Source organism: Pollachius pollachius (genome assembly GCF_949987615.1).
Source record: "Pollachius pollachius genome assembly, chromosome: 12".
In the NCBI taxonomy this organism is placed as follows: Eukaryota; Metazoa; Chordata; class Actinopteri; order Gadiformes; family Gadidae; genus Pollachius; species Pollachius pollachius.
In genome coordinates, this window is record NC_136945.1 from 18,901,729 (window position 1) to 18,926,114 (window position 24,386).

A 24,386-nucleotide genomic window follows, 5' to 3' on the forward strand; every position below is an offset into this window, starting at 1 on the left:
ATCAACGCTGTGTGCTTACTGATGCTTCAGTCTGCTCCATACAGGAGACAGGCAGGCCCCCTACGGCTCAACATAACAGCCCCCCCCCCCCCCAAGACAGGCCCAAGACAGGTGCTCAGTGTCTGTGGTGTAGAAGTGTGAGTGTGGAGAGAGGGATTCAGGGAGGCGGGGGCAATCAACCACGTCCATCATGTCAACATTACAGGTCACTCTGCACAACACTCTCCCCCTCTCCCTCTCTCTCTCTCCCCTCTCCCCCTCTCCCTCTCTCCCCCTCTCTCTCTCTCTCTCTCTCTCCCTCTCCCCCTCTCCCTCTCTCTCTCCCTCTCCCCCTCTCCCTCTCTCCCTCTCTCCCTCTCTGTCTCTCATCCTCTCTCTCTCCCTTCCTCCCCCTCTCCTTCTCCCTCCCTCTTCCTCCCCCCCAGCTGGACTGTGTCGTGCCCTGCCCCCATGACGAGGCACCCTCTCCCCCCGTTCTCCCCCCTCTGAGACGCTTACATAAGAGTCTTTTTTATAAAAGTTTAACCCTTGACACGCTTTCCTTGGCTGAACACAGGCAAGGCTCTCTGTCCTGCATCAGGGGTAAGTCTCCCCCCCCCCCCCCTCCCGCGTTTCCCAGCAGCAAACAGGACCAGTGGTCGGCGGTGGGGCCACATTCTGCCCCGGCACCCCTGAAATAGCACACCTCCATAAACACTCTGCTCTGGGCCGGTTTCATCGACACGGAGACGTCTGTAATTTAAACCAAAGGCAGGAGTGGACGGTGGCCTTAAATCACTACAATATGAGGGCACACAAAGCAGTCAGCGTGGCCCCAGCACTGGTTCTCAGGCTCCACTTCGTATAAAGATAGTTTAAAACAACATTCACGTAGACAGACGCAGCTCCAGAGAGAACTGCATTATTGACGGCCAGCACCACGTCTACGAGGAGACTGTGGGTGTCCACGTCATGCAGGAATGTTGCTGTGTCATGTTTAAGACTGCAATGCTATTTACACCGATAACCCTTTAAAATACTGAAAAATAGAATTGAGAGAATGAGCGTGAATCGACAGTTTTCCCCGTCTGCATCATGTGTCAGAAGGACCCGTATCCTGAGCTTTAGTTAGGGCTTTAGCGTGTGCCCACGTTACACTAGTGAGAACATCACACGTACATGCGGCAGCACAGAACAGTGTTCTGCCACGCATACAAATGCTGGCTCCTCTGTTACATTAGCAGCTCCTCTGGTCAGACCAGGACGTTCTGTTTATGTAACCTCACTGCACTGGCCTTGTGTTGTGAGTGGGACTGAGAGAGAAAAACAGACTAAGAAGGAGAGAGACTGACAGAGAGAGGGCGAGAGAGTTGAGGGAGATGATAGAGATGAGATGATAGAGCAGATAAAGGTGATATTGGATATAGTTGATAGAGCAGATAGAGGTGATGGTCGATATAGGTGATAGAGCAGATAGAGCAGGTAGAGGTGATAGTCGATATAGACGATAGAGGTGATAGGGGGGAAAGGTGATATAGGTAATAGAGGGAGTAGAGAGGATAGAGGGGATAGAGAGGATAAAGTCAATAGAGGCGAGGTGATGGAGAAGAGAGGTGTCCTCACACCTGCTAGAAGCACCTGTAGGATGGTGTTCAGCGAGGTGAACTCTATACGCCCTCGGAGTGTCAAGCTGGCGGGACCTGGGGGGAAGCGGGGACCTGACAGACAAGTACCTGTCCCGTGTCTTAACGCCGTATCCACGGGCACAACGGCCAGGGCGGCCTGAGAGAGACATGTGATCACAATGAGATCTGTAGCCAGATCATCCTTATCGGAGCAATTATTGTACATTCAAATATTATACCTGCACTTCCCTAGAATAAATGAAAGGATGCCACCTCATTTATATGGATATGAGTATGCACAGCACTTGGAACTTCTCGTAAATTTGAGTCTGACACAGAGGAGCAAAGATCTGGGGGAACGGGAGGTTCATCTTCTTTCGCTTCATGTTTGTTTCAACCCATCATGTATCTGTTATAGTGTGATGGCCAACGCAAACGCTGTCTGTAAAGATTTAAAATCACACCATTTTTTTTTTCATCTTTCATGAAGTCGACATCAGCAATACCGAATAACAGATTACTACCTACTAAATTATCAATCTGTTGATTCCGGAATGAAACATTTCATCTCCTCTTTTGAAGTTTGGTTCAGAGCCAGTCGGTCAAACTGCTCAAAGCAGGAGAGCAAAAGGAGCCAGTGCTGTCTCGCTGTGTTTACAGGCAGGGTCACAGTGTGGGCTGCTGCAGATAGCATGGTAGCCTAGCACTGCTAGCCCCTCTAGGCTACAGGTCTTGATCCAGACAGCGGTTCAACTTCTCTTTCCTGTCCGCGAGGTCTGAGGGATCCATGATGTCATCTTCGTACGGTTCACCGTTGTCTTGCGTCGACTTTTCCCCTCAAGAAACATTGTGGTTCTTATGAGGCGCCCTGAATCCCTCTTTCACGTGTCTGACTGACACACACACACACACACACACACACACACACGCGCGCGGCTGTGCTGGACGGCGGCTGACCTCATTGGCTGAGGCCGGCGTGCCCACAAAGAGCACTCTGAAGCTGCGGGTAACGTGATGCAATCCTCACGCCACATGTCACGATAACATCCACTTCATTGCGATGTGACTTTCACCAGGAATACCGGCAAAGAACACGCACTCTCATTGCATCCAAAAACATCCAGGGAATTTATAACTATAAAACATAAATCTGGGCCTGTGTCAGATTTAGTATCTTGTGATCCAAAATGAGGCGAGTGCTGGATGCGTTCCTGGATGTCGTGGATGCATCCTGAAGATCCTTCCTCGCTCGGAGGCCTTTCCCCGCGGAGCGGACCCATCTCTCCGCGTTACAGCGGCGTCACTGTCAAAACAAACATCCCTCAGCTCCGGGACGCGAACCCAGGCTGAACCCAGCGAGGGCATATTTGTTCAGCGGGAGACGTGATTCATACGAAGCTGCGGCACACAGCGTCTTATCTGTAGCTAGGAGACCCACCGAGCCATTTCTCCTCCCGACAGGCGCCGGCCCGTGAAACACCGCCCCCCTCCTTTGTCCTTGGACCGACTGTAACTAGTGTCTCAGAGTCCGCTTCTAAATCACCGCTCTGGGAAAAGCGACTTTCACCGCGGAACCCGTGGCGGTCGGAGCGCCGCTGGGCCTTCTGGGGAAAGAGGATCGACCCCCTGAAGACCACGGACCCCCTGAAGACCACGGACCCCCTGAAGACCACGGACCCCCCCCCCCCCCCCCCCCCCCCCACGCTGACCTACTTCCCTGGACCTGCGGCCATCGAGGGACGGGCTCCGTGGAGCGACGGAGGGTGGGGGCTGAGCGAGGAGGAGGGGGCAGGAGGGAGGAGGCTGAGCGAGGAGGGAGGAGGGAGGAGGCAGGAGGGAGGAGGGAGAGGCAGGAGGGAGGAGGGAGGAGGCAGGAGGGAGGAGGCTGAGCGAGGAGGGAGGAGGCTGAGCGAGGAGGGAGGAGGGAGGAGGGAGGTGGAGCGAGGAGGGAGGAGGGAGGAGGGAGGTGGAGCGAGGAGGAAGGAGGAAGGAGGGAGGAGGCAGGAGGGAGGAGGCTGAGCGAGGAGGGAGGAGGGAGGAGGCAGGAGGGAGGAGGCAGGGGGGAGGAGGCTGAGCGAGGAGGGAGGAGGCAGGAGGCAGGAGGGAGGAGGCAGGAGGGAGGAGGGAGGAGGCAGGAGGGAGGAGGCTGAGCGAGGAGGGAGGAGGCAGGAGGGAGGAGGCAGGAGGGAGGAGGGAGGAGGCAGGAGGCCGAGCGAGGAGGAGGGAGGAGAGAGGTGTCACCGTGCTGTTCCTGTCCCAGATAGAGAGGCGGAGCCCAGGGGGAGCAGGAGGAAGCAGAGACGATGTAGAGGAGAAGACGGGCGAAGTGAACAACAGCAGGTTTCTGCATTGCTCTGGGCAGAGCGCTGTAATAACCTCCAGACCTACGACTCTCCCTGTTGCTCCCTGCCTTGTCTAGACGGGGGCCCGGCCGTTCTGTCTCTCTCTCTCTCTCTCTCTCTCTCTCTCTCTCTCTCTCTCTCTCTCTCTCTCTCTCTCTCTCTCTCTCTCTCTCTCTCTCTCTCTCTCTCTCTCTCTCTCTCTCTCTCTCTCTCTCTCTCTCTCTCTCCCTCCCTCCAAGGACAGCTCTGCTTTTATTCCTTCCTCTGGGATTAGTCCGGAAGGATCTTAACATAAGGAGGAAGGCTGTCTATTTATACATATATAAAAAAACATACATACATGCTCTCGTTGGTAAACTTTGAAAAGTTGAGAGAAACAGGCGACAGGGTACTAAATAAAATGTGTTCCTGAAGAAGTCACGACCGTTCAAATGAGTACAATATTGCCACAGAGCCACCAAGACCATGGTTCTTCAAATAGCTGAGAGGTGCTTCTAAGAGTTGAGAGGTTCCTCAAAGAGTTGAGAGGTTCTTCAAAGATCTGACAGGTTCTTCAAAGATCTGAGCGGTTCTTCAAAGAGCTGACAGGTTCTTCAAAGAGCCGAGAGGTTCCTCAAAGAGCTGACAGGTTCTTCAAAGAGCCCAGAGGTTCTTCAAAGATCTTAGCAGTTCTTCAAAGATCGGAGAGGTTGCTCAAAGAGCTGAGAGGTTCTTCACCCATTATCTCAGAACACAAACAAGCATTTGCCGAAAAAAAAACTTTGTGTTCGGGTTCACCGAGACGTAAAGATCTTGCGTCGCCTGAGCTGAGGGCAGACATGCGATATGATCTGCATTAACAGCGCTCATTAACCCTGTAGTGTTCCTGCTCCCCAAGGCTCCAGGAACAGCGCGGCGTTCTGTCTGCAGAGCGAGGAACGGAGCGAAACCGAGCCGGGACCCAGACCGCGAAGACGGCCGCTGCCGTATCTCCTCATCGCCGCGGCGGTCGGTCGACGGACGGCGAGCCGCGTCTAGCGAGGCGTCGCTCCGTCGCCGTGGTGATCGTTGTCTCGCCCGCGGCGCCCGGGGCGTCTGATCGTTATCTTCGCCGTCACGCAGAACGCCAGCCAGCGTTCCCCCCGCGCCGCACAAGTGAGCCGCGGGGAGATTAGGGCAATCAACTCGAAACGCCGCTGGTAATAGCCTTTCAACGCACACATGATGTGCATTAAACACACACTGCAACACACTAGAGTACACACACGATAAAACACACACACTACAACACACACACCTACACACACACTACGACACACAGACGAACTACAGCACACTCTACAACACACACACACTACAAAATACACACACACTAAAACACACACACACATACACACACACACAAAACACACACACTACAACACACACACGCGCACTACAACACACGCACATACTGCAACACACACAGGTAAAAATGTTTCCAAGTCGGTTTATAGTAGATACTATCGTACGGGTTTATGTTAGAGCAGTGTGTGATGTGTTTGAGTATGTGCGTGCGTGTTTATCTGCGTGCGTGCGTCTGTGTTAGAGACTAGTGCGTGTATGTGCGTGTGTGTGTGTGCGTGCATGCGAGAGACTCACAGACATCGGGTTCCTCGTCAGAGCCGTCGGGGCAGTCCTTCTCCCCATCGCAGCGCCAGCCCTTGGAGATGCAGGTCACCTGGTCGCGGCACACAAACTGCTTGGAGCTGCAGGTCTTCGGGGCTGCAGCAGAGAGGACAGAAGGGTGTGAGGGGAGGGGAAGGGAATGCCGTACAAGAGAGAGAGAGAAGACCCCAACAAGAGAGAGAGAAGACCCCAACAAGAGAGAGAGAAGACACCAACAAGAGAGAGAGAAGACACCAACAAGACACCAACAAGACAGAGAGAAGACACAAACAAGAGAGAGCGAAGACACCAAAATTGGTGTCTTCGCTCGTGTTCTGGTGGGTCTTGACTCCGGGGTTAGCCGGGCCAAGAACCAGGGAACAAGGCCTCTTGACTCCTGGGTCACCCACCCACCCAGCCACCCACAACAGCTGGAGAATCTCAGAGACACGGTCTAGGGACCAGAACCAGGGAACAAGGCCCTCTTAACACAAGGGCCGGCCGCGGTCAGAACAAGGCGTGGGACGGTCTACAGGCACCACTGGGCGGAGAATGGATTCCGAGCATCTCAGTACCCCAGAACCTGGGTCAGGGCGACCCCAGACCCCTGCTGGGAATGCAACAGCGTCTACAGGCTATCAAGGGACAACTAGTTCTGGAGCCCGGAACCCAGCAAGGGTAGAGAGAGACCCAAATCCAACAAGGGGTGAGGTATTCAGAGCCAGCACACGTTCCACCAGTCCCACACACTATAAACTCATATGTGAGTTACACTCTCATACACACACACATACACACACAGACACACACACACACACACACACACACAGACACACACACGAACGCACACACACATATACACACAAACACACACACACACACACTGATCTTGAGGCCTTGGGGACACTGTGTTGACGTGGTCGACAGGGTGTTTGCCCAGTCAGGAATACATCCCAACCCAAGTCACAGAACCGGAGTGGTAGCATAAATATCAGAGCAAACACAGGGCCAAGAGTCTGGAGGCTGAGATTCCTCAACTCTAGATGGGGTATGATTAGTGTGGTTGAAACTGTTCTGTCTGGGCGGCCAGAGGCATCATTCGACCATGAAAAATCGCTTTTGATTGGGAAAGGAAATGTTGTCTGCTGAACAAGATGAAGAAATTGTTTTATGATGGAAATCATAAGTCAATTGTTATGAGTTAGATCCCTAAAACCCCTAAGTCTAGGTGGGAAGATAATGAAGTCCCCACAAAATGAAAAAGGAACCGTCTTAGGTCAAAACTGGGTCACCTACAGTTCACTTCCATACCACGAAGTCACTTGATGATGTCACAACACCTAATGCGTCATAACACCTGACGACGTCACTACAAGTGATGATGTCACTACACGTGATAATGTCACAACACCTGGTGATGTCACAACAACTGATAATGTCACAACACCTAATGATGTCACAACACCTGATGTGCGGCAGGCTGTGAAGGTAGAGGGTGATGTTTGTATTCTTTCCTCTCTGCCAGCAGGTAAGTGTTGCGAGCAGAAGTAAAATCAACATTAATCTCCAACTCATTCGAGATAAGGTAATATTCTCTAAGTGCTAAACCTACTTGTGCTTGATTAAACCTGAAATCCTTCGCTTATACGCATTACTTTCACAGAAGAGAAGGAGAAAGAGAACCAGGTATGTTCCAGCTTTAATAATTCATTGAAAGTTAGAGCCATTATTTGTATAGATTATTATTATATAATCATTATTATGTGTGTGTGTGTGTGTGTGTGTGTGTGTGTGTGTGTGTGTGTGTGTGTGTGTGTGTGTGTGTGTGTGTGTGTGTGTGTGTGTGTGTGTGTGTGTGTGTGTCGACTCTCAGTCTAAAGGTACTGGGTTCGATCCCCGAGGTCTGTCAGCATCCTGAGCCGGGTGGCGATCACCCGAGCTGCATGTTGATGACGTGAGTCTAAACGGGCTGAAGACCCTTTGGGAGAACAGGCACCACGGCCAGGTCGGATGGAGCAGGCCGTGGATGATTAGGTAGAAGGGAGGGATAAGAGGGCTACGAAACCAAACGGACCGCGGCTGAGCCAGAAATACTGGATTCACCCTGAATCACCTTCTTGCCAGGGGGAGAGAGAGACCCAGGAGAGAGAGAGACCCAGGGGAGAGAGAGACCCAGGGGAGAGAGAGACCCAGGAGAGAGAGAGACCCAGGAGAGAGAGAGACCCAGGAGAGAGAGAGACCCAGGGGAGAGAGAGACCCAGGAGAGAGAGAGACCCAGGAGAGAGAGAGACCCAGGGGGAGAGAGAGACCCAGGGGGAGAGAGAGACCCAGGAGAGAGAGAGACCCAGGGGAGAGAGAGACCCAGGAGAGAGAGACCCAGGGGAGAGAGAGACCCAGACCCAGGAGAGAGAGATCCAGGAGAGAGAGAGACCCAGGAGAGAGAGAGACCCAGGGGAGAGAGAGACCCAGGAGAGAGAGAGACCCAGGGGAGAGAGAGAGACCCAGGAGAGAGAGAGACCCAAGAGAGAGAGAGACCCAGGGGGAGAGAGAGAGAGACCCAGGGGAGAGAGACCCAGGGGCAGTGGCGGTTCTAGACACATGTTACTAGGGTGGCCAAGGAGGGGCCATTGTTTAACGAGGGGGCACAAAAAAGGCAAACAATTATATTTAAAGATTATAAACTCTATTTTACTTTAAAATCATGAAACATTTAATTTGTACATGAGTTTATAACTTCACCAGTCTGTATCTTTCTAACTATCTTAAGTTGATTGAGTTTATGCCCTAAATCATCAAAATCATATAAACATTTGTTTTGTACAAGCGTGCAAGAGAGGTAGGGCCATAAAAAATGAAAAATAAAGTACAGTACAGGGTACAACAAACAATGTTTCAATGTGAAAAAAAAACTCCAGGGTACAACGAAATGCGAAACAATGTGCGATTTCCCTTTTTATTTCATCAGTTTCAGTGTCTAGAAACTGTGTTCCCAAGAGGCTGAGCTTACAGAAACGGTTACAGCAATCTTGCACAGTCTAAAGAGCTCAAAGGAAACTTCCCTGTTCTACTGTTCTTTCCTCATTTAATGATAGCTGCTATTAGAAGAAAGAAAACGTAGGGGCATGCATTAGATTTTGTTGCATAACCATCCCTCCCTACTTAACACGGGCAGATAGCCTACTACTCTTTACTCAAATGTATTTGTTATCCCAGTGCAGCAGCCAAAAAGGATGAAAATACGTGGTTAACATCACAACATTGTGTAGCCTATACCTAGCAAGGATACTGATACTTTGATACTTGCTTCTGCTTCGACGAGTTTGCTTGGATATGATTACGTTTGTATGTATATATCGAAACCAGACATTTACAAACTTAATTTCATCATTAGTGTGAGGAACTACAGTAACACGGTTATGTGCAAGAACAACAAGTCACTAACGAAATGAAGTCGTTTTGCTTAGCTTCGACTCTTGCAACAGGAGAGATCCTCCTTTCTCCAAGAGCGGTCGCTGAGCCCTCATTCACCGAGAGCAGCAGCAGCACGTTGTTTGGGTGCGCCGCTCGAATTTAGCCGTGTAGAACGATGCATCGCATTAGTTTCCTTACAATTAGTAAAATCATAATTGTTTTATTTGGTCAGCACGGTTGGGCCACAGGGGGGGCCAGGGACATGTCTACAGGGGCATGGGCCCCCGTAGGCCCCCGTGTAGAACCGCCATTGCCCAGGGGAGAGAGAGACCCAGACCCAGGAGAGAGAGAGAACCAGGAGAGAGAGACCCAGGAGAGAGAGAGACCCAGGGGGAGAGAGACCATGGAGAGAGAGAGACCCAGGGGAGAGAGAGACCCAGGAGACCGGAGTAGAGAGAGAGACCAGGAGACAGGACTAGAGAGAGAGACCAGGAAATAGCACCAGGGGGTAGAGATCCAGGACTAGGCCAGAGAGAGAGAGACGCCCAGTACACAGGTCAAGAGAGAGAGACCCAGGAGCAAAGGGCCAGAGAGAGAGAGACGCCCAGTACTCGGCCTAGGGGGACAGAGCGGCCCCGGAGCCAGGAGACAGGATGTGAGATCAGGCCTGGCGCGGGCAGCGCGCTGAGATGCGACGGGGAATGTCACACATGCGGTCCGTGAGAGGCGGTGTTTACCCAGGGCGGACGCCGCCGCCGCCGCCGCCGCGCCGAGACGCATCTGGGTCACGGCTATTTGGGTCCGGGTTATAAATGCGGGTCCAGGCCTGGCTCCCCCGCTCCGGGCCGCGGGCCGGTCCCAGCGGAGGAGCTCCTGTCTGGGCCTTGCCCCCCCAGCCACGGGCCCGTTTCCTCCAGCACCCACAGAGGGGCTATAAATACTCTGGAGGTCTGCCAGGGCCGCAGGGGGTGACTCAGGGAGAGACACTCAACCCGCCGCTCCACCAAAACAACTGAGACCTGAACCCCCCAGGACCAGGACCCAGACCGTCTGAACCCCCTAGGACCCAGACCGTCTGAACCCTCCAGGACCAGGACCCAGACCGTCTGAACCCCCTAGGACCCAGACTGTCTGAACCCCCCAGGACCAGGACCCAGACCGTCTGAACCCCCTAGGACCCAGACCGTCTGAACCCCCCAGGACCAGGACCCAGACCGTCTGAACCCCCTAGGACCCAGACTGTCTAACCCCCAGGACCAGGAGCCAGACCGTCTGAACCCCCTAGGACCCAGACTGTCTGAACCCCCCAGGACCTGGAGCCAGACCGTCTGAACCTCCTAGGACCCAGAGCGTCTAGACCCCCTAGGACCCAGACTGTCTGAACCCCCTAGGACCCAGACTGTCTGAAACCACAAGGACCCAGACTGTCTGAAACCACCAGGACCCGGACCTCTGCTGCTACTCAAACACCAGGGGGTGTTGTCAGGACAGACAAGAGAGACAGGCCAGACAGGAGAGACAGGAAACACATGACAGACAGGTGAGACAGGAGACAGGACAGACAGGAGAAGGAGACACGACAGACAGGGCAGAGAGGACAGACAGGAGACAGGACAGACAGGAGAAGGAGACAGGACAGGCAGGAAAATGAGACAGGACAGACAGGTCTCACACTCTCGTCCACAAAGGCTGATGATAAGAGGAGCCGCTGTGAAACATGTCCTCAGACCTCAGGGTGGGTCTGGCTCTGGGGGAACAGAGCACATGACCGGTAAGGAGAGGTGGTGGTGATGGTGGGTTATGTGATCGTGTGTACATCACAATACTTGGTCGTTCAGGCTACCGCATAACACTAGGAGTCCATGACTTCACCTCAGTTCCAAAGTGACAGCACCTCTCAGGACGTGTGACTGGTGATTCAGTCACCATAATTAATGCTGACTATAATGTGTTGAATCTATTCTTGAACCATTGCGCACGTTCAATAACATAGTCCGAGTTTAGTCTAGGGAATTCTCTGAATAAAAAGGGCAATATTCCTGCCTCAGCACTGGGATAGAGACGATTAACTTGAGCTTCACAGGACGAGTTCACTTCCCCTCGGAACTGGAGAGGATTGGGTCGCAACTCCACAGCCTATGGGACCAGCAACCGCCCACGTTTAAAATGGAAAGAAACTCTTTCCTCCTCTATTAATAGACGGATCAGTCTGGATTTGGCGTCAGAAGACCAGAATCACATGCCCGGCGAGGCGGAAAACACCCAGAAACAAGAACGAGAAACAAGTACACAGTCTCCCTAATCCAAGTCAACAACAGAAAAGGAAAGTAGCAGCAGGATTAAACGGCCGGGAGGGAACAATGCAAGGCAGCAGATCACAGCCCTGGCCAGGTATTGCCGCCGAGCACATAGCGCAGAGAGGCAGGGAGCAGTGGAAGGCTTCAAAACACCTCGATGGGCCGTGGCGTCGGCTCCCGGGATAGAAAGGCCCTGTTTAGTCTACGGGAGATAGCGCTCTGTGTTATCACACACTTAGCGTCTCAAGGTAGCGCAGAGCTCGTCCTGCTCCCCTCGCTCCCACTAGGACGCCACAAAGCTTTTGTGTTGTTGGATTGTTTGAGAAGCTTGCGGTGGAGGGAAAAGTCTCCTCGACCACGAAGATGTTGGCTGACGTTTGTCCCCACCGATGCTTGGCCTTGAACACAACTGCAAGCACGTATTCCACCACCCTCCCTGCGTGTGAACCCGTGACATAAGATGGAGATGCAGCATGAAGGAAAACACCTCCGACATAGTCTCACAGCATGTGGGTCTGACATGACGTAACCCCCACCATGATGGCTCTGTCTCGGTCCTCTGGGAGACATTTGAATAAATGCACCGCACGAAAGAATCCAAGAGCTAAAGAGAAATCAACTCGTCGTTGGAGGGTCAGAGGTCGGTTTCAAAACAATTCGCCAAAGTTTCCTTCAGAAATGACTCCCAAGGCCAAACGAATGAGCGACGATAGGAGAGCGTGAGTCAGCGAGCGGCTCCTGAGTGGGGCCTCGGAGCTGGCCCCCTGCGGGGCCGGGCGTAGTGCTGGGGGTGGAGGGCCAGAGGGCTGAGGGCCCCGCTGTCAAGACCAGATACAGCCGCCCTCACTGGGCCCACACCAACCCCCATTAACACCCAGAGAGACCCGGTTCACTCTGCTGGGACAGGGAGGAGATAAGGGGGGGGGGGGGGGGGGGGTTGGTTTTTTCCGTGTCGGAACAGGACCGGTTTGGGGGGCGCAGGGGGGGGATTGGAGGGCTCCAGTACCTTTAAACGTGTGTAATGGAGGTTGAAGGCAATGTTTAATAAAGTAAAACACACACCAGCACTAATAGGGAAACAAATGCCAAATCTCCCTCTGGCATTTTCCACCAGATATAATATGACTAAAATAATGTTTTTTTGCACTGTGTGCCAGAGACTGTTTTGGAGCTCTGCTGACATTGCAGCGGAAATGATGCTTGACTAGAGACACAGTCTGGTGACTCAGCACCTGGCTCCCAGTACAGGACCAGTACAGACCTCTGGTTACCCAGCAGGACCTGGGTCTGGATCCCAGTGCAGGACCAGTACACAGCCCTGGTTAAGAACCCAGTACAGGACCAGTACAGACCTCTGGTAACTTATCAGGACCTGGGTCTGGGACCTAGTCCGTATCCGAGTACAACCCCCTGGTTACCCAGCAGCACCTGGGTCAGATCATTGCAGGACCAGTACACAGCTCTGGTTAAGATCCCAGTACAGGACCAGTACACACCTCTGGACCTTACCTTGAAGCCCTCATACAGGACCTTCACTACGACGCCACCTAAAGGCGCTCTGAATGATCTCACCGTTCTTCAACCGCCCAGAGGATTTCAGGCGCTCCTGACTAGACCAGGGACCACGAGAACCTCTGTCTCCACTTCCAACAGATTTAAAACCCAACGGCAGAGTGACGAACAACGAGAGCTGCTCAGGTCCAGGAGAGCGGTCTATTGTTACGATCTGGGGACGTACTGTACCTAAACTTAACGGTGAATGACAGCCAAGTCTGATTTAGAATGCTGCTGACTGAGGCAACAGTATTCAGGAGATTATCTCTGAAATCCCTTCCTGGCGTTTCACAAGCCCATGGTGAGAAGCTTGGTTCAGTGTGACTCAATGTGCTGCAGAATGATCTCCTCCTAGTTCACCGTTCTTTGGTTGGACCGGCCCTACTAACCAGGAGAACCCAGTGTGGCTGTCAGCACAACGCTGTATGGGAGGGTCTAACGATCTGTCGTGATACACATACTGAGCTTTGCTTGGTGCACTGATCCTAGTTCAACTCACCAGGCACAGACACAGGGACGATGTACACTCTTTAGACAGACATACAGAGAACCGCTAATGTAGGCCCACCCTCTTAACGGAGAACACAGCAGTCAGCCAGCAGGGGAGTTATGGCTGAGGAGGACAGCAACCTCCCCAGCCCGTCGTGCTCATAAATCCAACTAGTCACTTCCTTAAAGAGAACATAGAGGAGTACATCACTGTTTGAGAACATGAAGAGCACAACCTCAGAGGGGGAGAAAACCTTCTGGGAGAACTCAGTACCGATGAGCTGAGCTATCAAAATGTCCCACCCGTCACTTCAAAACAAAAGCCCATGAGATTTAGGACCACACAGTAGAAAATATATAAATATACCCATGTCCCATTTCTTTGTCCGGCTGTCCTCAATAAAAGGATATTACAAAACAACTACGAGTAATCCTCGGTCTGTCATTAAGAGCATCAGCATGCAGCTCACAGGCAGGACCCAAGGTGCCTGGTCTTCATGAAGCATCTCACCCCCCTCGGCTGAGCACCCCAGGCCCATGTAGCCTGGCTGGGGGTACTGGACCCACGGCATAAGGTGTTGAGAGGAGAACATTTGCACCTAGCCATAACAAACTCTCTGAGCACTTCCTGAAAACGTCAACCGAAAGTATTCCCGCTTCAACGATTCCAGGAGAGTACAGGATTGTTCACGTGTGATGTTGTTTTAAGAAATGATTTATGAATCGTGATTGTGTATAAATATTGGAAAGGATGTGTACTTCAGGGTGTTTGGAGCGTTAGCTGCTCTCAAGAGCACTTGTGTGCTCTGCATCAATAGCGTTCATTGCTTAACGATACGGAAAACGAGTGGGGTAAGAGCTCTACCCAGGGACATCGACCAATCACGCGCCCGCTTTTCAACGCTGGGAGAAACCAACTGTGTTGGTTTGACTGTGACATCGATGCCCCCTCCACACCCAGGAACCTAGTAACCAACAACATAGGAACCAACTCCTAGGAACCAACATCTAGTAACCAACAACCAAGGAACCAACACCTAGGAACCAACACTAGGAACCAACACTAGGAACCAACAACCAAGGAACCAACACCTAGGAACCCCATTAGGTGCTTCACCCATCCTGCCATGGGGACAGATCCAGCATAGCAAACCAAATGCTATCTCAACAGTAATGCTATCTCCATAAGGCAAGGAAACCAACCCTTGTGGTAAAACAAAGTGTCAGGAACATTCAACATTCAAGTTTAAAATCAATAACTTCAGACGTTAAACAAGAAATTTGAGATCGTGAAAGATAAGAAGCATCTTGTTGTTTTAATTCTCAACAGGAAATTGCCAGATATACTAGATATACAAGTGTTCAGAGAACGCCAGTCAGGTTACCATTTGCAGATTGCTTCATGTAGAAACCCCCTCTTACTTCATATAACCAGCCAGGTCACCATTTACCCACTGCTTCATGTAGAAACCCCTCTTACTCCACAGAACACAGTAATCCCAGAGCTATGAGCCTGCGGGGAGGAGATGAGGATTACCCGTTTATTTTATACTGAACTTTCCTCCACGGGTCGGAATGATGCAAATTCTTTCATCAAAACCCTTTTATTCCAAAGTGACCCCAATTAGCGGAGCTGGGAACAGTTCGAGCCTGTGAGCGGAGGTCCAGCGTCAGGAACAAAGAGCAGTTCAGTCCCATTGAAGTCGGGGGCTGTTGTCGGCTGACATCTCTGCCCTTGTTGATAAACTAACAAACGGATTTGAAAGAACGTGAAATCTCTTTTTCAAAATATGCATTTTCCTGCAAACATCGGACGCATCAAAGCTGTTTGTTAGAGGGAGAGAACCACAGAGTTGGAACGGTTCCTTCTGGATTGTTCTGAACAAGCCTTCACATTGTCAACAGTGAGCGCTCATTGGGGCGCAGTGGGCGGACCGCCAGCCCCTCCACACAAAACTAACGATGGCTTTCAAGCTTAATCGTTTCCAGAAGTTCTGAACTCACGAGTTCAGAGTGGGTGCAGTTCCACCAGTCCCGGAAGGAAGGTGGTTTGGGGTTCTAACGATCTCAGAGTCTGTTATTTAACGTCTCCATCACACAGAGGAGCACGGCAGGCCTTAATAAGTTCAGAGCGCCTGTTGACGTCCCGCTGATGGGAGGGGGGGGGGGGGGGGGGGGGGGGGGGGAATGCGATCCGTCATGTTGTCATTCCGGTTGTTTACACCGCGTTGGACTACGCTATTATTTGACAAACAAACAAAATCAAACTGTAGCCTATAACATTTGAAATACTACAGTTCAAAACCCTTGACTGGCTGTCTATTGGCTGCTGCGTAGACAGTCGACAATGTTGCATGGGGGGGGGCACTCTGATCGCTGCCCAATCAGAGTGCTGATTCACACCGCTTAATTAGATGTCCCCCTGACAGCACTGTCAACGGCCGGGTGATACATATCTGCCATCTCATGAAAACCTCAAAATAATGAGGGGGGGGGGGGGGGGGGGTGGGACCCCATAACCAGACCCCGTGATGGTCTGGTGTCTCGTGAACCCGGCCGTCCTGTCAGCCCTCCCCGGCTCGCTGCCTCCACAAGTCTGGGAAGCTGTGCTCCCCCAGTAAGGTAGCAACTTGCACCGCAACGAGGCCCGTGGGTTCAACCGCACGCCCAGCAGACGTGACATAGTTGAGCCCCACGCTGAACGCTACTCACCGTCTATCGCCCGGGTGGGGAGGATCACCTCCAGGCTGTCCAGAAGCCCCAGGAGCAGCAGCCCGGCCGCCAGCGTGTTGGCGGTAGCGCGCAACATTTTACCCTGTTTTCAGAGAGACGGGGTCTGACACAGGAACCGTCCCCGGGTGCCTCAGCCCCGGTACCGTCTGCCCGGGTACCGTCAGCCCCCCCGGCTGTCACACAGGTTATCGGGGCTCTGTGCGTTGACGAAGAGGAGGATGATGATGCTGGCTTTCCCAGGCGCGCAATGAGCCAAGTTATGAGTACGGATCCGAGGCGGAGGACGGCCGGTTCTTCCAGGCGAACGCCGAGGCTTGTCCAGCCCGGGCGGCTAGGGGATCCTCGGATGCATGGGTAGTCCGCCAGAAAGAACGAGCATTGAGCTTGCCCCTCCTAAGAGGCTGCAGGTCGGCGGATGGGAAACAGAGATCTGCTGTCTGCTGCAGAATCCGTGCGGCTGTCTTCTGTCCTTCTTCCCGTACGGCCACGCAGCGAGTCAGAGGAGTGCGACTGACGGAGTGATGCTCTCCTCCCCTCTGCACCTCTCAGACTGGGAGGCTGGGAGGAGACGCTGACTCCAGCCTCAGCCAACTGGTGCTGCTGGTGACGTCAGCAGCGGGGGTCCCTCCCACCTCGACCGGCTAGCCTGGAACCAGTATCCAAACCCTTAGATGTTGCCACAATACGTGTGTTACGTGTACGTTGGGGACATGCTGGTTACGTTAGTGATCTGGGAGTGTGTGTGGGGGGGGGGGGAATTAAACCTTTTATTGGGCCGTCATATCACATCGCTTTTGACAGCCAGCAGAGACGTGTCCTCAGGTCCTGGCCCACGGTGGATCTCAGGTCTAAACACGGGGCCGTAAACCAGCTCCTGATTCGGATGCAGGACTTTGTATGATGCGCAGTATGAATGCGCAGTATAAACGTATTTTTCTCTATCTTTATCAGCCGAAGAAAGGGAGACAACGATATATATCGCTGTATGTATGATGTTCATAAGCCTCCAGGCTCCTTATGGACCAAATGTATCTTCAGCCTGGCCCAAACGGGTTCCCTTCGTTAAAAAGGTGGTCAAACAACGGCTTTGCTATTGTTAATGTATAAGCCTATTTATATTTTCCAGAAGACAGATATCAGCCCATTTTTAGGAATGTTCACTATTTCCAAAAAAGAAGAAATGATATGCCTAAATAATATCACAAACTCCAAATTAACCTCTTCACTGAGACCCGTTATGTGCTGGTTGAGTGTCGGGTAATTTTAGGAATTCTCTGGTGTCTCTGGTTTGATGGACGTGACGGAGGACATTATGGAGGTTCGACGGATTGTAGGTTCAGTCCAACTCCGCCATCTCGCGGCCAACCATGGGATTTAAAGAAGTTAGTTCCTTGGACCGGAAACTTTTCGTAAGTATTTAGGAACTTCGAAGGTCGTCGTGAGGAGGTCTTCTGTGGCCCGTTGTAAATCCTAGACCTACTTCGAGGCCGTTCAGCAGAGTGTAGGCTATGTATGTCATAGGCCTACATCTAAAACATTATATAAGCGTTGCAAACAATTAAAACATTAAAAGAAAACATAAAATCAAAACAATTATATGAGAGGGCTGTTGTTTAATGACTTGTCACTAATTTCCAAGTATGATTAAAATGTATCCCGCACTACTGTGGAAGGCCACGTATCATGGAAACATGAGACGCGGCTCGATGCTGACCCCTGGTGGACATGTGTCCTAAAACACCGAAACCAGGAGATCAGAAACTGCATATTTCATCATCCATATGAGCAAACAATCTTTTAGAAGATCTCATAGGCGTCCTGTAAAATACGAACTGACTTCCTAATAATTCAGAGCCAAGAACAAACTACTACTAATCAGTGTGTAGAGGAGCGATTCGATGACGTTACCGGGACATCGATAAACCTAAGATGCTGATTGGGTGAAAACAATTAGCCATGAAACATATGCACAAAAGTTAAAGTTGGGGTCACAATCATTTTCAGAGCTAGAAATGGAGTCACGGGCCAAGTTTGCGACCAGTGGATGAGTATCCGTAAAAAGGGTTTATTGACTAGACACAGTATGTTAAAGCTACTGGAATTACTGTTACAAACGAGTGAATGTCTCACCTGAACGGGAAAGAACCAACCCTGACCATCCGGCCCTCTGCTTTCTCCTAGAACACTTTCACATGATTTAACACATTTTCCTAAATACGTTTTTTTCAGCATGCAGTTTTAAAATACGCTTATGTAGACGGATGTCATTTGAAGATTCTGAAGATCTTAAAGGAAATCATGATATTCCTCTGGGTGGAACGCTATTTAATCAATTACAGCGGATGTTTGGGTCTAAAATGTGCATTTAAAATCATCTTCAAAGGTAGCTCCTACTTGACTGATTATGTTATTTTTCAGCTAAATTCTACAACTGTAATCATTGCTAGGCCGGTATTTTAATAAAATGCTAGGTGGTCTCTATTCCAAATGGGACAGACCTACACTGATGTTCCGAGAACATCCAGAACCTATCATTCCTCTCTCATTTAAATAAATAAGCTTTTCAGAGATTGCAGTAAAGTAAACCATTTTAGGGAGCGGAATTCCTTGTGGGAATTCCTTGTGATTGATCGAAGCCGACTTACCACCAGGGGGCAGCGTTACGGAAACACCGTGAGATACGGCGACTGAGCGGCAGGACCTGACTGCGGGATTCAGGTTTCGTTTTTATTCGTAGCATATGATTGTTTATATTTAGAAGAGGGTTCGTTTCCTGCATGTGTTTGTTTGTTTGTGTGTGTGTGTGTGTGTGTGTGTGTGTGTGTGTGTGTGTGTGTGTGTGTGTGTGTGCCTGTTCGCGTGTGTGCGTGTGGTTACGTGTGAGCATGTTCGTGTGTGTGTGTGTGTGTGTGTGTGTGTGTGTGTGTGTGTGTGTGTGTGTGTGTGTGTGTACGCATGCCGTGAGTGCACGCATGCCATGGGCCACTATTGGCAGTCATTTGCCTACCAAAACCAAACGAGGATCACAAACAGTTAGGAGCAGATGTGAGATGTTTGATGTTAATGTTTGATATTAATGTTAAATGTGAGATGTTAGTTGTTAGATGTTAATGTTTGATAATAATGTTAAATGTGAGATGTTAATGTTAAATGTTAATGTTATATGTTAGGTGTTAGATGTTAGATGTTTATGTTAGATGTTAATTTTAGATATAAGATGTTAATATTCAATGTTAATGTTAGATGCTATATGTTAGACGTAGATTTTAATGTTTGATGTTAGATGTTACGTTACATGTTAGATGTTAGATGTTATATGATATATGTTAGATGGTAGATGTAAGGTGTTAGGTGTTAGATGTTAATTTTAGATGTTGGATGTTTAATGTTAGATGGTAGATGGTAGATGTTTAATGTTAATGTCAGATGTTATTGGTAGATGATTTTAGATGTTAATGTTAGATGGTAGGTGTTCGATGTTAGATGAATGCCAGGCTCCATGTTGACCCCTGAAGCCATCCAACAACTCAAAACAAACTCAAAATGTTACTTCAATTACTCCTAAGTTAAAGCAGCTTTTAGAGACACCACACCTGCGTTCTTCCTCCTATATAACTCAGTGGTTATAAACACAATCTGGTTCCCATCGTTACCTCCTCTGTTCAGTGAATAAAATACAAAAACCAAATACAACTTTTACAACTTTTAATCCAAAGTATATGGTTCCTAAAAGGGGAAGGGTTTGAATCAGCATCACAGCTAAATATATATATATATATAGAGAGAGAGAGAGAGAGAGAGAGAGAGAGAGAGAGAGAGAGAGAGAGAGAGAGAGAGAGAGGGAGAGGGGGGAGAGAAAGAGAGAGAGAAAGAGAGAGAGAGAGGAAGAGAGGGAGAGAGAGAGAGGAAGAGAGAGAGGGAGAGAGAGGGAGGGAGAGAGAGAGAGAGGGAGAGAGAGAGAGAGGGAGAGGGAGGGAGAGAGAATAGAGAGAGCGGGAAAGAGGGAGAGCCCATCTGGTTTGTTTCAGCGCTGTATGGTGGTGTTGCTTGCGTCATTCTTTCATCCACAGCTCAGGCTGCTCACCCGCTCCCTCTCCATACACACACACACACACACACACACACACACACACACACACACACACACACACACACACACACACACACACACAGGGCCCACAGCCCGGTTCACTTGGACTCTGAGAGAAGCCAGACTGACGCGTACCTTAAGACAGACGGATATGCTGACATCCAGCAGACACCTCTACCTCCTTTCCACCTCCTCCTCCCCCTCCTCCTCCTCTCAACCTCCTCCTCCCCTGCCTTCTCCTCCTCCCCACCCTCCTCCTCCACCTCCTCCCCCTCTCAACCTCCTCTCAACCTCCTCTCCCACCCTCCTCCCCCTCCCCCTCCTCCTCACCAGTTCCAGGGTCTAAGATGCATATCAGCTCTCCCGTCCTACTCTGTTTATCTCTGCTCTCTCCTCTACTTCCCGGCCTGAGGAGCCAGATGGATTACCTCATCAATCAAAAATCCCTAAAACCCTCTCTCTCCCCTGTCCAGGATCTCCGTTCAGGAGGGAAAACAAGTCGTGGACCTTGACTGCGGCCATTTTGTAATTCAATCTCTCCATCACTCCTCTACTCGGTCTCATTTAGCAAGACCAGAACAGGAAACCAGTAATCTATCCCATGCACGCAGGCTTCTCGAACACACTTTTATAGGAGTGAAACGCTCCAGCGTTTGCCAGACCTCGCAGCGACTGATTGTAGAGGAGCTGGGAGGTCTTCTAGAGGAGCTGGGAGGTCTTCTAGAGGAGCAGGGAGGTCCTCTAGAGGAGCGGGGAGGTCTTCTAGAGGAGCGGGGAGGTCTTCTAGAGGAGCAGGGAGGTCCTCTAGAGGAGCAGGGAGGTCCTCTAGAGGAGCTGGGAGGTCTTCTAGAGGAGCAGGGAGGTCCTCTAGAGGAGCGGGGAGGTCTTCTAGAGGAGCTGGGAGGTCTTCTAGAGGAGCAGGGAGGTCCTCTAGAGGAGCGGGGAGGTCTTCTAGAGGAGCGGGGAGGTCTTCTAGAGGAGCGGGGAGGTCCTCTAGAGGAGCGGGGAGGTCTTCTAGAGGAGCGGGGAGGTCTTTTAGAAGAGCTGGGAGGTCTTCTAGAGGAGCTGGGAGGTCTTCTAGAGGACCGGGGAGGTCTTCTAGAGGAGCAGGGAGGTTCTCTAGAGGAGCGGGGAGTTCTTCTCGAGTCTAGAAGACCTACCCGCTCCTCTAGAGGAGCGGGGAGGTCTAGAGGACCTACCTACCTGCTGTTTAAAAGTGTGTTTTAAACAGCCTGTGATGATATAATGATGATATAATGAAATTATGCTCAAACATCTAACGGTTAATCTAGAGATCAAAGTTTTATAAATATCTATAAGTCTTGGATGGACGTGGCTGTAGATGTGGTGCGCGATGAACCCATCCCCCTGGTTGGTTGGGGGCCAGCAGGTCAGCCTCAGGTGCAGCCTTGTGTGTTCCCGCGCTCCCAGGGAACAGAGCTGATAACACCTCAGGAATGCCCGGCATTCACTAACAACCCCTCCCCCTCGTTCTCCAGCCCTATCCCCCCGCACACACACACACACACACAGGCATGCATAAACACATGCATATGCACACACGCACATGCGCATGCACTCACCGGCACGCACGCACACGCGCACACACACTTGCACACGCTCACATGCACGCACACACACACACAGACACACACACACACACACACTAACACGCATGCATACATTTACACACTTATACACACACACACATGCACACACATGCACACACGCACGCACACACGCATGCATGCACATATAACCCCACACACATATACACAAACACACACACACACACACACTCAGACCCCTCTACCCTTGGGCAACCCCCCTTTCCTCTCCCCCCCTCCCCAGTGTTTAAATGTCGGTTCCCAGTAACGGCCCTGAAATGGTTTCCAGCTGGGCGGTATTCGGCTATCCATCACACATTATGGTAGGCAGTAGGGAGGAAAAAAAAGAAAATTATGTTTTTGAAAAAGTAAATATCTTCCATGTTCGGTGCAGATAAAAGTTGTGCAACATGCTGGTTCCAGAGGGGCCCCTGAGGGTTTTTTTTTTTTGGGGGGGGGGGGGGGCTCCCCTCTCTTAAAGAAGACCCCCTCGGTCCTGACTCCTCCTCACACTAGTGGCTGAGGAGCTCTCAGCGCTGACACGGACACAAACGCGTAGAACGACTACATGTTCCCCACGTCATCACGCAGGACGTCCACAAGGATCAACAGATCCATCGGGGTCCAACGGATCTCTGTCCGCGTCGGTCGTACGCCTGGATTTCCTCTGTTATTGAATCTCAGAGCCTCAAAGACCCCCATACCGTGCCCCCCCCCACAGAGTGCGGATGAGCGTTAGAGGGATTTCCCCAGAGTCCTCTCCCAGAGTGACCCCGGCTCAGGGCGAGGGGGGTCTGAGTTACGGTCGCCAGGGGAGAGGGTCCTTTTATCGCCCTAATAAACCAGACAGACCCGTGTCTCTGATAGCCCCGGGAGCTGACACACGCCCTCATGGCGGCTGTCTGCGGCGTCCATGTTTTGGGTCTGTTCTTAGATTCATCCATCAGATGTTTCAAGAGAATCTGAGCCTTTTGATACATTTGAAGATGTTCTATAAATGGCTCAGATGGGAGCATCGGTTATTGAAAGGTAATAAATGGATTGGAGTGAAATGTTCTTTGTATTTAAATGCCCTTTTCCCTTTTTTACCCTAATAACGAATTCTGATGATGTGCTGCATTTCCTCCCGCATTAGTTTGATATCTGTTGTGTTTTGAACAAGCTGAGAGGTGAACTCATGCCTCACACTCACACTCACACACGCCTACACACACACACACACACACACACACACACACACACACATAAACACTTTTAACAGCCTGAGTGTTGCTGGTTTCATTTTGGCTTCCCCACCCCCAACAGTCCTCCTCCCTCCATCCTAAACATCCCCTCCTAACACTGATCCTACAAGGAATTCTAACCCCAGGAAATGCCCTGACAGGATAGAGTGTGTGTGAGAAAGAGAGAGGGAGGGAGGGAGGGAATGGCAGAGCAAGAGAGAGAGGGACAGATACTAAGAGAGAGAGAGAGGTAGAGAGTGGTAGAGAAGGAGAGAGAGCAGAAGGGAGAGAAATAGGGAGAAAGAGCAGAGAGAGGGAGAGAGGCACAGAGACAGACAGAGGAGAGTGAGTTAATGTGTGAGAGCGTGTGTGTGTGTGTGTGTGTGTGTCTGCATGCATGCATGCGTGCGTGCATGCGTATGTGTATGCGTGTGTGTGTGTGTGTGTGTGTGCGCGCGTGAGTGTGTGTGTGAGTGTGAGTGTGTGTGGTCCCACCAGCCTCTTTGATGTTGCCCGGGGAACACTGGCTCACTCTAGCAGGGCTCTGTCAGAGCGTCTCCGTCAGAGCCCCCCCCCGGCCCGGTGGCACCCGTCTTTGTCTCCACCCGTCCCGCGCCGCCTACCTCTCCCTCTCCGGCGCTCTGAGGCGTGTGGGTCTCTCTCTCGCCCGGTGTCTCCGCTCTCTCCTCGCTCTCTCCTCGTTCTCGGACCCGTCGCCTTTTCCATCGGCGGTGTTTGTCTTCCTCTGTCGTTCCTCCTGACCTTGAACCTCCGAGTGACAGTCTCAATGACCCCCCCCTCCCCCCTCCCTCCCTCCCCCCCTCTCCCTCTCTTTCTCACCCACGCTCACATCCACACACACACACACACTCATGAACTCACTGAACTCCTAACTGCCGTCCCCCCCCCCCCCTGTCTCCCCCTCCTCCCCCATCCCGTCTCCCCCTCCTCCCACCAAAAGTGTTCGTCTTTGATGGTGTCTGGACCCCCTCCCCCCCCCGACACACACTGCAAATTGGTTTGTGTGTGTGTGTGTGTTTGAATGTGTGTGTTTTTGCCCATGTATGTGTGTGTCTGTGTGTGTGTTTGTGCCCGTGTGTGTGTGTGTGTAGGGGGGAATGTTTATGCCTGTGTTGTGTGTGTATATATGTGTGTGCCCATGCTTGTGTGAATGTGTGTGTGTATGTGTGTGTGTGTGTGTGTGTGTGTGTGCCCATGAATGTGTGTTTGTTGATGTGTGTGTGCCCCCGTGTGTGTGTGTGTGTGTGTTTACTTGGTAATTAGGGAAGGGAAAGTCTTTCCACGTTGGTGTCTTGAGTTGCTTCGGAGCCGGGGATTCCCACAACATGTTCTGTTGTTTGTGTTGGAGGACCGCACTGAGGTTTGTCCTGCTTTGCCTCCGTCACATAC

The 24,386-nt window shown here is 51.2% G+C and overlaps 1 protein-coding gene across 1 annotated transcript in view; it reads right to left on the reverse strand.

The window, feature by feature from the left end:
* Nucleotides 1–16,584, reverse strand: part of LOC307083741 (low-density lipoprotein receptor-related protein 1-like) — a 111,071-nt gene extending 94,487 nt beyond the window's left edge. The window contains 2 exon segments of the mRNA XM_079747693.1: nucleotides 5,567–5,689; nucleotides 16,036–16,584. Of these exon segments, the coding sequence (XP_079603819.1) occupies nucleotides 5,567–5,689; nucleotides 16,036–16,132 (220 nt within the window). The 5' untranslated portion in view covers nucleotides 16,133–16,584.
* Nucleotides 16,585–24,386: the final 7,802 nt, after the last annotated feature.